At 36.9% G+C, this 14,016-nt stretch overlaps 1 protein-coding gene across 5 annotated transcripts in view; it reads left to right on the forward strand.

Moving 5' to 3' along the window:
* The window catches only part of shep (alan shepard), a 213,753-nt gene that overhangs the window by 11,804 nt on the left and 187,933 nt on the right, over positions 1-14,016 (forward strand). For 4 of the 5 annotated variants that reach the window (XM_067086197.1, XM_067086194.1, XM_067086195.1 and 1 more), the window contains exon 2: positions 5,165-5,337. The exons of the other annotated variant lie outside the window; for it this stretch is intronic. In XM_067086197.1, coding sequence (XP_066942298.1) covers positions 5,206-5,337 — 132 coding nt within the window. In that variant the 5' untranslated portion in view covers positions 5,165-5,205. The remainder of the gene's footprint in view (positions 1-5,164; positions 5,338-14,016) is intronic. 5 annotated transcript variants of the gene reach the window in all.

The following is a 14,016-nucleotide window of genomic DNA, read 5'->3' on the forward strand; positions in this document are numbered from 1 at the left end:
AGAAAATGCTACCTTCTTGGCAAATACACAATAAAATACAGTAGTTAGAAAGTGATCCCTTCTTGCTGACAAAAAACTAGTATCATATTGTCAAAAACTGGTCTGTACCCCCCAATTAGGAAACTCGCTAGTATCAGATAGAAAGTGTAGGGTGTTGGTGTACTGTTACTGTTTTAAGCCATTTTTTTTTCATCAGTCAGGAGGATCAAACCTTGAGAATTTTTTAATTTACTAATTGTCATCACAAAGAGACTGCCTTTGTTCCATTTTGGTGTCAAGCCTGTCCAGTTATTACTTCTTGCTATTGCTGGTGGGGTGTTTCTTCCAGTATCACCGTTAGAAAACTCTTACTTTATTTAATTTATTTTTTGGCTCTTTTCTTTTATTGTTCAACCCCTCCAACTCCTTGAATGACTGAAAATACCTGGCTTTATAGCATAAATTTCACAATTCACACATGCATTGATTCAGAATAAGACTTGATTGCCCAAAAATGTAGGATATTTCTGGCTGATGTTTGATGCTAGGCATCTACTTGTAGCTGCCGCATGAGTTTCCTTTGCTATCTTCACTCCTTTGGAGCTTCTTGCATCTTTGTGATAATTATCAAAGACCTCAGTAAATGCTGTTATTATTTTTGGCTTTCGTGGACAAATGATAATCTTTAGATCGTAGGTATTCAGTTTTAGTGGTGATTGTTTCTTCAATTCGTAAATGTAGTATTCAACATAGCTCAAAGACACTTTAGCAGTTTATGTGGTAAACAGTGTCAGAGTTTTATGGTATGCTTATAGAAAGACCCCATTAGTGCAGTATTTGTAGGGACCAACAATGTTTTCCAGAACAAACTTGTGAAGTTTGTATGAGTTGATCTCATCACAGTGGATGTTGTATAGCTCTGTGCAATGTATAAAAGATCTGAGAAATATAGTAAAGGGGTAAGCCATCATCAACAGATTCAACATAGCAATCTTAAACAAGCCTACAAAGACCTAGTGTGTGGATGTGTCAGTGCTTGATAAGTTGAAAGCTATGTATTTAACTCCATCCACAAACAGGTTAAAGGAAGCTTTTACAATTATAATTAGATAATTTGTCAGGGGTCATGGATCTTTCATATACAGTACAGTATATAACCTGCTGTGATAGCAAAGGTACATGTCCCACCAAGACTACCAGGTCAGGAAAGCCAGTGTAGACTTGCAAAATCATGCTGTAACACCATGTTGCTAATATTGCTTAAACTGGTTATAGTGTTAATCCATTATTAGGAAGTGCTACTGAAGCCTTCACTTATGTTGGGTTTGGTCCAATGTAGACACTAACTATACCGTTAACCATGATGAACACCTTTTCATAAAGCATTTTCATGGATTTATAAATCCTTTGGATTAAAGAGAATACCTATGACTTGCAAAGTAGCTTCTGTAGATGAACCCAGATATACACAAAGGTCTGAAAGTCTCTCTGAGTTTTGATCTTCCCAGGGCAGTCATAGATGACCTTCAGGATTGCATCAAAGAGAAATGATTGAAATAAAATTACAATGAAGCCATGGTAATTCTTCAAATATTTTCTCCACCTGATCCATAGTTGAACCACTACCACCAGTGTTCTAGTTGTTTTGCTTTACCCAGATAACTTCCTCCAGGAGTAGAGGCTTTGGCTGTAGAACTAGATGCTAATTATCTAAGTGCAGCTCTTTTCCTAACTGAAAATGATTCCAATGGGAAATTTTACAGGAAATGTTGATCCTTGCTAAATGGCAAGAATGAGTTCTGGGTGCCACTAGTAATTTTTTGGAGATAGTAGCTACCAAAAGCTCTGAAAATTTAGTCAGAGCCAAGAGGATAGTAGTGTTGCAGGATAAAGCATCAGTCCTCAATACTAATACAGTATAATCTCGTATGCACAGGTTCTCTCTTGGAAAAAGAAGATTTGATATTGAGCAGTCTCTATTATGCTCTCTGTCCCAACAGCAATCCTGGGTATATTTGTGGGCAAATAATTAAAAAGATATCATGGGGTAGAGAGGGCAATACATTTCCCCATCAAGTCTCAAGGCACACTGATCCCCGTCTGTCCTGGGCTGAGCTACTACAGTTGCCATAAATCATTTGTAGACCATTGAAGTGCTGTGGACATCTTTCCCGCTGAATTCATCCAAATTGTATGGTGTGTAGTATTAATACTCATATGAGTTATCAGGTCCATCACTCAAAACCTGTTACAGATCATCGTATGATGATGCCTGTCCATTAAGGGATAACACACTTCAAGAAAAGGGTGGAGAAGTCATCTATCAGATCTGAAGGTATGTAGTCACTGGTCATATCAGAAGGATGTCTGTAAATCACCTAGTGCTGAAAGCTGTACAGCTTGTGCTACAAAATCTCTCAAACCTCTTGTTTGACAAAGTAGTAGGCATCATGTCAGACAGTGTCATAATAGTGGCTTATATGAAAAAACAAAGGGAAAATGAAATTCATACCATGAGCCAACTGGCAGTAGAGACCTAACATGGAATAGGAGGAACAAAACATTAATATCAATTTTTGTTCATTCTCAGTAAGATACTAATGTCCCTCCTATTATTTCACTGTCTTCTTAACATAATCCTTCCTTTTATAAGCTTGTAAGCCATAGAATTTTATGGCTATAGTAGCTCTACCTTATGAAAATGGTAAGTTCATCCTACCATAATTCTTTTTATGCCCACTGTAAAAAAAAAGTTGGGAAGTTAAATTTCTAAACCATGTCTTTACTAACAAGGATTCTGTTCAGTTTCATGACCTGTTAGTCTCAAGGACTCCTGTTTTCATGATCATATTACTCAGAGACCTACATACCCCAGTGCCTTGGTTAGAATTCGGTACATAACATGAAGAGCTCTTTCGAAAGTAGCTACTCAGGCATATGAAAGCTGATGGGGTTTGTGTTGAAATAAACGAAATGTTTTACAAGAAAAATTATCATTCTACAGTAGTACGAACTTCACATTTCTTGTGACAAATCTAAACAACACAGGCGAATGAACTTTTCACAAGGTGTACTGTTGTTCTTGAATGTTTGCCTGGCCAATGGGGAGTATTCTTCTGTTTCAGCAATTTTATTTTTACTTATATTTAGTGTTTCCTCATCAAATTTGCTGCTCTGTGCATTGTATATCTTCCTTTTGCTCTGCTGTTGAAATTCAAATTTCTATTCCTTCCAGAGCTTTTTTGTTGCTTGTTCCATTTCTACTCTTGGCCTCCCTCTCTCTTGTATACTTGTGTATCTTCTAACCTGCTAGCCCTCTGCCAGAGCTTAGAGGGTATATTGACTTAAATTATTTTTTGTATATCTTGATCTCTCCATGCCTTACTCTAGCCACTGTAGGCTATATACCTCCCAAATGCCACACCATATTACTACCACTGCTGCTGCTTTTGTGCTGCCTTTCAGTTGTTTCCTTATCATGAAGCGTAAATTGATTTTGCATAAGCTGCTGCTTTAGTGAGCATTAGGGTTCTGTTTAATAGCTTCCTAGTCTGTATTCTTATGTTTATCTGTTGTATCTTTTGATGCAGAGAAGTTTGTGGGGTGAGTCACATGCTTTATCTTTGTTAGAAAAGAGCAGTATGTATATTTGATGCCAGTACTTTTTGTAGTAAAAGCAATATGTATCGTCTCTTTCATTCTCATGTTATCAACTTCTCTTTGGGGTTCCCAGACGTGTTTAACATTGTAAATTTTAGGCATATGCAGAATTCTAGTAAAGAATTGCTCTCCCCTGAAGTCACATGCTTCAGACCAAGTCCATTTCAGCATCCACTTCTAGGTCTTCTACTAGTACAATATACCTTCTGACTAAGACACCTCTGACATTGCACCTAACAACTTTTCCCAAAAGTTTTTCTTCCTTGCGTGGTCTTGCTTGTGGTGTTTTTTTACAGATAACGCTTGAATGATGACCAGTGCAATCTTCCTCATTCTTCAGTTTATTTGTTGCACTTATACCAAATTTACCTTTTCATCGTGGATCGATATGCCAAGACTATGTTTCCTTGTGTAACCTTCACTCCACCTCCACCAGAATTCATATTTGTCTGTGTTGTTATTTGTTGTTTTTGTTCCTGCTCATCTTGTCAGCATCTGCGTACCCTTAACTGCTCTGCCATTATTCCAACATGCAGTGCTCACTGCTGTTCCATGGTAATCCTTGTTTTGTTTGAAGACTTAACTTCTCCTGCCCATGTGACAGCTGCTGGATATTGGGACCATTTAATTTGGAGTCTTCATTGGTTTTTGTTACTGTATCTTTTTAAGTAGTACCTAATCTTAATGACAAATACTTCCCTCCCCGTTTGTCTTGCTGTTGAAGTGACTGTTTAACCCAGCTAGCTGGGTTATTCTCCTCAAGTATTGACATACGAAAATCCTTCAGCTTCTGATCTAAGTGTTTTCCTCTCTCCTTTTGGTGAAAGAATCAACTTTGGTGTCTAGTTGTTATTTTTCACCATCCCTTCATCTGATCTTCATTGGAATTTTGGGCGCTTGCTTGAATTTACTTGTGCTGTAATGTCTTTTGATTTCCTCACAGTTTTTGTCATTGCACCAATCTGTGAGAATTTGCAGTAGTGTTTTGCTTTCCTTGGAATCTGGCCTTAGAACAATGGAGTTCTTGTGTGCGTGGAATTCTTGTGTTCTGCTAAGCAGCAAACTTGTCACAAAAAAGCAATATTTAGCTATAAGACGGAAAGTAGTTTTCTACATTTCTCCCGTGTCTATGTATACTAAACTCCATTTACTTTGGAGTGTTCATTCAACCTGTGGCAGTCTCTGCCCAAGGATCTTTTATACTTATTTACAATAAACCTTATAACATATCCAGAATACAATTTATTAAGTGGGTTAACCCCCAGGACATGAATGTCAGGGTTCTGCTTTTAAGCACTAAACTATAAAGGAAATGGCAGTTGTTGTAGGTTGTCATTGTAAAGTTAAAGCAGACAGGAGGACAGGTTTCTGAATGAGTTCAGTTAAAATTAGGGAATAAGTACGTATGGATCTGCTGGTTTTGCATAATTATGTATGAGTGACTGATATAACTTAAGACATTTAGAATTTCATCATATATATAGGTAATGGGATAGTTACTTAAGGGTTGTTTGTATTTGTGCAGGTAATGTGAGAGTTGTGGAGGTGAGGGAGGCTAATGTCACAATGAATGGTGTGGCAGGAGGTCATTATCACGACACTGGCCTACAGCGTAGCAACGAACCACCACTCCGACCTCACCAACGACCCAAGATGAACGGTGATGCTCCCCACCCCTCAAGAGACAAGAAGGTCAAGGTAAGGGGTTTCATGTATTGTAGGGAGCTCTCTTTTTGATCCCTGTTTGAGGGGAAGCATCTGGCTTTAACAAATAAATGTAGGGATGGATTTTTTGGTACTTGAGTACTGTACAGTATTTGTAAAGTTTTTGAGATTACAGTTTGAAACTACATTATTTAATACTTGCCTGTTTTAAAGAATAAATTGCAGTACTGTGTTTATGCAGTATCAGGTTTCAAGGGTATTATATATGAGTGGAGATTACAGCAATTACAGAATTTCTGAATACTTTCAGCTGTCTGGAAAGCACAGTAGTAACTGGAAAGTTGGTTTTTAACCTATAAAGTAACCTGAATCTCCTTAAATTATTACAGTGCTGATTGTGTGTGTGTATTTGAAACAAACTCTTGTGATGCTATTTTGGATCTTAACTAATTGCATCCAAGTCAGCCATTATTGTGGCTATAAGTTAAGATTTTGAATTTTTTTTGAGAGGTTTTAAATTATATGAAGCTGTTACAAATACTGTAGGCAGTCTCCGGTTAACGGCTGGGATTCCATTCCCAGCTGAGCACTGTTAACCGAAAATTGCTGATAACCAAAAATCGCCGACAATAGCACCGATAAACTGCTTAACGATGCCGATAACTGGTTATTGGCACTGATAACTGGATATTGGCACTGATTACCCGCTTACCGGTGCCAAAAATCACTTACCGGCACCGAAAATCTGGTTAATAACATCGCTAGCCAAATGCCATTAACCGATGCTGCCGGTAAGCCGGACCGCCTGTAATGTGTAAACTATGCAAATTATGGGTTATGATTCATATACAGGATGTCTCTCATATTTTAAAAAGGAACAGATTTAAACTGAAAAACAGAAAGCAGTGCAGTTAGGGCAATAGGGATGACATGGAGGACCCAGGTACCACATACAGTTGACAGTGCAAGGCACACTGTATGCCGTAGGCTGTACCAATGACGAAAGGAATATGTGAAATCAAATTATGATGATAAACATAACCTTAGTTTCAAGGTTTTTATTGAATTGGTTTTTATTGGGTGGATTCTGATGTTGCAGTTTTTATTAGTCATTAAATTAAAATGTATGCCCAAGAATAAGACTGAATGCTGCTTTGAGAAATAAGGGTGCTGTATACATATATATAGTATGTATGTTGCCATGTGTAAAACATTGGTTTATTTTCCTTTCCTTTTTTCCAGGTAAGTGCCAGAAATCTTTCTCAGAATACAAGATTGTCAGCTGTAAGTATTTGTCTAACTTATTTTGTGCCTGTTAGGATTATTCATTCATAGAAACTAGTTAGCATTCCATAAATTTCCTCTGAAACTCTGAACTTATCATTTCTATGTGACTTAGTAATTTGCAGTACATTCAGTAATTGTTTACTGAATTCTTACTAAAATAATAGTGATAAGTCTTCAAGTATATTTTTTATGCATAATCAATACTAAAGTCCTGATAGAATTTGGATTACAGTATCAGGGTTATGATGAGAAATGAAGAATTAATTTTGTATAAATGTAGTACACTGTACTGTATATATTTTTGTTAGTGCTTGTAGTGCATATTGACTTGGGAAGTTAGCCCTTTCTTTGTATATACATAAATACTCTGCTATTATTTATGGTATTTATGAAATTTTTGTGTTAAAAGATTGTGACCATTTTTTTTTTTTTACCAAGAAAGGAAATTCTTCTATCTTGTGTGAGGTTATCTGATATCTTTTAATTTTACAAAACTAGTGTTTGGTATTTTAATCTGCCAGTTTCCAACTGTCAAAGTGCTACTCTGCCAAGGATTCAGTAAGTGCATTAGAATCTTGAAAATTATGTAGCTAAGCAAGAGGTAGTGAATACAAGCAGAATTCTTTATACCAGCTGCACCATTAGGGAATGTGGCTTCAGTCATGCTGGATACAACTCATGTAGGAGCTGAAAGCAGTGAAGATACAGACGCTGCATTTAAGAATCAACAAACAGACTGCGTGGTTTATTTAATATTTGTAGAAGATTGGCTTCTAAACTAAATTACAAAATTAGAAGAATGATCACTTTGAAAGTGAAATTAAAAAGGGATAAGTCCCTTTTTTCATTATCTGTTATTGTCATCAGTAGAATCTGTGTTGTTAGTTTATCTGAAAGTAATTTAGTTTCATCTAAATCTATTTTCATTATTTCCCTCTCAAGGACAAACCCTTTGTGCCTGACCTATGAATGTCTGCAAATGTGATTCACTGGTCTGGCCAAGCTACATAAGTTGATGACTAAGTGGGAAGAAATCAATGTAGATGATTATCAGTTAAAATTGTTAAAGATTTATCATAGAGTAAGTCACACATGAATACGTGTTACATTACATTTGCAACCGAGTAGTACAGTATTGGTAATTTTAAATGTACTGTATATAGTACTGAAGATTATAGATCCCTAATTATAAAATGGAATATAAATTTTACTAAATTATAATCTGGTAAGTTAGTCATTTGAGATTTGATTTTCAGCCCACTTGTCAAACAAAAAATAATTACAGGCTACAGTGCTGAAAACTAATTAATATAGAGTGCAACAGCCAATGTTTGTACATATCACTTTGAACTTAGCTGTGATTATGTGTCCATTATTAAGTTAGCATCATCAGTTGACCATTTTTTGTTTGCCATTCAGCAATATTGCATCCCTTTTTGCTATAGCTATTGTACAATGCTCTGGCTTTACTTGACTATGCAGCACAGTAACTGTACATTGAATGTCCCATTTTTTTGAATGTTTGCTACCAGTACATGTTTGCTTATAGCAGTTTATATGTCATAGAACACCAACACAATTAGGTCCTGGAACTACGTACTGTGGAGGTCATCAAAATTTTATGATATGAGCTGCTAGTTGTATAAAGCAACCAAATCACCCTTGATGCCTTTTGTTTGTGTTGAAGATTTATTTCTCGTTTGGTTTTGCTGGGACTCAAGGATACAGTATTTGGTCTAAGTGAGATTACTGTCTTCCATTTTTATTGTTATGATTATCTGTAGGTAGTGGAACATGGAGGGTCACCATAAATTCTACTGGGGAAATGGGATCAAGGAATCCAGCTTAGTAGGAAGGGCTTCTTGGTTGAGGTGAATACAGGGTTGAAGGACAGGAGTAGGAAGAGCTTCTTGGTTGAGGTGACTACTGGGTTGAAGCACAGGAGTAGGAAGAGCTGCTTGTTTTAGGTGAATGCAGGGTTGAAGGACAGGAGTAGGAAGAGCTTGGTTGAGGTGAATACAGGGTTGAAGGACAGCAGTAGGAAGAGCTTCTTGGTTGAGGTGAATACAGGGTTGAAGGACAGGAGTAGGAAGAGCTTCTTGGTTGAGGTGAATACAGGGTTGAAGGACAGGAGTAGGAAGAGCTTCTTGGTTGAGGTGACTACTGGGTTGAAGCACAGGAGTAGGAAGAGCTGCTTGTTTTAGGTGAATGCAGGGTTGAAGGACAGGAGTAGGAAGAGCTTGGTTGAGGTGAATACAGGGTTGAAGGACAGGCGTAGGAAGAGCTTCTTGGTTGAGGTGAATACAGGGTTGAAGGACAGGAGTAGGAAGAGCTTCTTGGTTGAGGTGACTACTGGGTTGAAGCACAGGAGTAGGAAGAGCTTCTTGTTTTAGGTGAATGTAGGGTTGAAGGACAGGAGTAGGAAGAGCTTCTTGGTTGAGGTGAATACAGGGTTGAAGGACAGGAGTAGGAAGAGCTTCTTGGTTGAGGTGAATGCAGGGTTGAAGGACAGGAGTAGGAAGAGCTTCTTGGTTGAGGTTAATACAGGGTTGAAGCACAGGAGTAAGAAGAGCTTCTTGGTTGAGGTGAATACTGTACAGGGATTGAAGGACAGGAGTAGGAAGAGCTTCTTTGGTTGAGGTGAATGCTGGGTTGAAGCACAGGAGGAAGAGTAGTTATAGCTTATGTTGACGCTTTTATCTGAAGAAGGGAGTTGAGAGTTGTTTCATTGCAGGAAATCAGTTTAGAATTTCAGTGTTTGTTGCAATTCCTTTATGATTGCATAGTACAGTGAAGTTCAAGATTGCTGAAAGTTTTGAGTAATCAAACTTACAGTCAACAAAATTAAAGTATTCTGAAAGGTTACTGAACATTTAACTCTCTGCTCAACTCTCTGGTTCTGATTTTTGTTGCACCTCACCCCATTTGTCTTACATTTTCTTTGTGCACACATGGAAGTGGCTGTAATAAAAGACCAGCAGTATTAGAGAATACTGTATTGTCATGAAATGTTTCTCCCTAGTTGATGAATTAAGGTGAAACTGTTTTTTTTTTTCTCTGAAGCAAAGCTTTTTAACAGATGTAATAGCTATTTTTTTTCTCTGAAGCAAAGCTTTTTAATAGGTGTAATAGCTATCTTAAATTATTTTGTAAGTATTGCACAGGCCTATGTGTAAGGCAGTAATTGATATCATAACATAATGCTTGTATGCAAGTTTTTACGTGCCTGTATGTCTGAAGGTGTAACTGAAAAGAAAGCTATTGAAATTGTGAAAATAACCATATGGTTTGTGCAGTTCTGTTATTACCCTAGGCCAAATTGACAGACATTCGAGCTTTGACATCATATTTTAAAGCCTGAAGCACACAAATGATTGTCTTTAGACATTTACCACTTACAGTTGTAAACACGGTTTAAAACTTTTATTGTGTAGTTCACTTTTTTCAGTGGTCATGTATAAATATTTCCTGCTCCAAGCTAATTTTTTTTTTTATCACAGCATCTTGAATCCAAGCTAATTTTTTTTTTATCACAGCATCTTGAATTTGGGCCATTTCATTTTATTCTTATTGTATGTTACAGTGCTAGTCTTTACATTTATCATTTCCCTTCTTTTGCGAAGTATAATGTTTATGGAAGTAAAGGATATAAATAGTAATGTATCTGAATGTAGGCTAGGCCTAACTTGTGCCATTCAGCCTTGCATGCCAAAGGTGATCAGGTGTACCATTTAATTTCTTGTTAACAATCTGGGAAAGCTTGTTGGAGTATGGTGTATTGTATCTCATGTCCATCATGAGTGGGTTCTTGTGGGGCCAACCCTAAGTGCATCCTCATTCTTTAGAGTCTAATGGAAGTTGGTCGCATGTGCTAGGGCAGTTAAGGAAACCCTTTTGGCCAGTAGCTGACACTGATTTCTAATGAAATCCAATACAAGGTTATTTTGTAATGTGAGATCTAATTGTATTTTTGGGGGACTTGAGTGCAAATTGTTTGGTTTCTGTAGCTTCAGTGGATAGAATTTCTTTGTGATGTGAAATTATTTCTGCAGTATATTTAATTTATCATCATGTTGATTATATGTTCTTGATGTGATGTTATCAGGTTTCCTTAGCTAGAGGACAGTGTAATGAACAAAGCTATATCATTCATGACTGTAAATGTGAATGTCCTTTATGATTTAATTGTTGTATTGATTCCTGTTTTTGCTTTTTATTTAGTTTCAATGAAGACAGATTAGCTCTTTTTCATAAGAACCGTTATATTCCTGCCCAGTGAACTCAAGCCATCCAATTAGTGAGTAAGGCAGCATGCTATCATCATAAGTCTCTACTATCTGCATTGTCATGATGACAGCAGTATACTTTTCAAGATTCGTCAAATTTTCTTCCCATTGGCCAAAAGAGCGCAGCATTCATATGAATGGCTGATGATGGTCCCAAAATTGCTTGTGTTTGCAGTAAGATACTGCATCCTGTTGAAAAAATGGTTGCTATAGTTTGAGATAAACTTGTATAAAATTCTTGAGATGTTGAAGGGATTATAGTCAGAAGTATTTTCAAGTATTCAGGCTCAGTTATATTACATCATGTACCATGATTTTACCCTGTGATAAACCTGGCTATGATTATATGGGTAGACCATACAGCAACTTGTGGGTTCTGGTGGTTTTTATGTTTTAACTCATTTTGCCATGATGTATTCATACAAATCAAAGTGACTTTACTGACACTTGTCATTGATTTTTAATAAGCCATCTATATGGCAGAAACAAACTGTCATAGTCTGTGACCTTGCTTGTTGAATTTTACACGGTGATCTCTGCATAGGACTTTGGTATAATGGGTTTACCACTAACCCTTTGTTAACTTATACCTGCTGGCTCTACTCCCTGCATTTCAGGTGTGATTGCAAGTTTTTTTTTGTGTCGTTTTTAGGGTTGGTATGGCCTCAGTGACCAATGTGCCTACCCCACCATTTAGCCTCTCCCTTTAGTTTTCATTGTTTTGTTCATTCCAGTTTATTCCAGTGCAACTTTTCTCTTTCATGTATGGAATATAAGAGGGATGCGCGTCGTGTGCCACTTTCAGCATCAATCGTGATTTTGCTTTGTAATTATTTAAAATCTCTTGTTACTTTGAGCCGGCATCATATTGTTCAGTTATTTCCTTTGCATTTCTCTCCAAGTGGTGATCATTTATATACTGTACTAATTTGGGGGGTGGAACAGCTACATAAACCTGACTCTATGACTTAGGGTTCAAATTGTTTGGTTCACATTGGTGTTATGTATAAAACAATGGCATTATTCAAAATATTTTCCCAAAGTGTTTAATCTTTTGACACACCCGTACCCTAAGGATCCTGATACTCTTACTTGCAATGATAACCAGTGCAATTAATGAACACCATTCTTTATTCTCATTTTGTAACATTTTAAATCATAATATTGTATGATAAGGTTACATTCCTGTTCTAGCCTGCAGTTGGAAAAAATTATATACATATGAGGCCTGCTTGATAAAAAAAAAGGTTGATTATGTGATAGAATTTTTTATTACCATAGGGAAGCTTCGGGTGGGCTAGCTTACCTTGAATGTGGTCAGACTGCCTATCATATCCTACAGCTGGGCAGATCTGTGACAGCAAAGCCAAATTTTATAATTAAGTGCATTATTATTATTAGTAAGTAGTTTAACCAAACCACTGAGATAATTTATTTATCTCTCACAGGGTTGGTCCAAAGGTTTTCTCTTTATTAATGAAGAAGTTTTTTAATTGGGGTAATTGAAAATCTTAAAGATTCTGACAAAATTTCTTTGGTTTGTTTCTAAAACCAGACATTTGTTGATTATATTTTGGACATTCACAAAGAATGTTAGTGTTATTCTACATTTTGTACTGTGTATTCTATACAGTATATGTACGGGGAATGGATCGTGAGGGATATGCCTCAAATATCCAAGAGTGGTGGATTCTGAGATAACTCGGAATTACTTGTGTTTATTGTTCCTTTTGATATGATGAATTACGTATTCCAGCATTTGGCTTGATGTATTTTTATTTGTTATCGTGTTCATTATTCTGTATAATTGTGGTAATGGGTGTTAGAGATGTTATATAATTATTAAGTGGAACATAAACATGTGATTTTGTCACAGTTGTAGCAGCTTTGGCTGAATATTTTTCATCTAAACTGGAAAAAAGGTTAAATAATAGAAGACATTTTTGTTCATACAAGCGTGTTATAATGATACAGATGCCTTATTTTGGTGACATAAAAATCCCTAGCTCATATGACTTTAATCTGTACAGTAGAGGAGAGTTCTCCACCACATAGGTGCCAGCCTTATGTATGGTATACTATATACAGTATGTGCATCCAGCTCACTTTTTTGTGAAGCCGAAGATGAAAAGAAGAATTCACTTCCAAATGTGACATTGTGCAAGTGAAATTTATAAAAGTTGATTGACTTCACCAGTTACCAACATATTAAATGAAAGACTCTACAAGATTGCATACTGTGCCAGGGAAGATAAGAGCACTCTAACCTTTTGAGTCTGAGCCTGTACTTGGCCTGTGTCAGACACTCGATTTATTAGAATAGGCCTTCAAGATCATTTCACTTAGCCAGAAGATTTGCTGTTTCTGCTGGCTTGTGTTGAGATACATTCATGAAGGATCAGTCTTAAAGAGTTTAATTCTCTGCAGTTAAGCCTGTAACAGGTACTCTTCATTATTAGCTCAAAGACAAGGAGAGCATGACGAATGGAGTGGTAATTAAGTCCTGACAACCAGGCACTTAGTCTTAGCAATAAAACCTGATGAAAAATAGACTCCACAGTCATCCATCATTTCTTTGTGTAACCATTACATATAAGGCATGGAGTTAATGGACTCGTCTTGATGAAGCTAAAGCCTCAAGGAAGACACTCGGCTCAGAAGACCTAATTGATGATCCACGGTAATGTGTTTGGAAAAACTGACACAAGATCCCAGCTTTGAGGATGTGGAAGTTTTGCACTGAACATTACATGAAGTGCAGTGGAGTTTTAACAGACCTTTGGAACTGCCAAAGTCCAGGCCATGTTAGTAAAAAACCTGTTAGAGTGTGGACCTTTATACTCTTGAAAATGGAGGAAGAATACTTGTTAATGAAAACAAGAAAAGCACTGAACAGAAATCTATGATCAAGGGAATGGTGGTTTTGATTAGATGACAATCCCATCTTTCACATGGTGAAGGTAGGTGGATGATCTGTGTTGAGCCTGTCTGTTGAATTTTTTTGTTGGGTAATCTTCAGATATAACAAAATGAGTCTAGTGTATTGTGGAACTGTTTAAGTGGGCCTGTTTGAGGAGTTTTTTCTAGTCTAGCAGGTCTATAGGATTGTCTACCACCAGCAAAAGAGATCCATGAGCTA

Source organism: Macrobrachium rosenbergii, chromosome 42 (genome assembly GCF_040412425.1).
Source record: "Macrobrachium rosenbergii isolate ZJJX-2024 chromosome 42, ASM4041242v1, whole genome shotgun sequence".
Taxonomy (NCBI): domain Eukaryota; kingdom Metazoa; phylum Arthropoda; class Malacostraca; order Decapoda; family Palaemonidae; genus Macrobrachium; species Macrobrachium rosenbergii.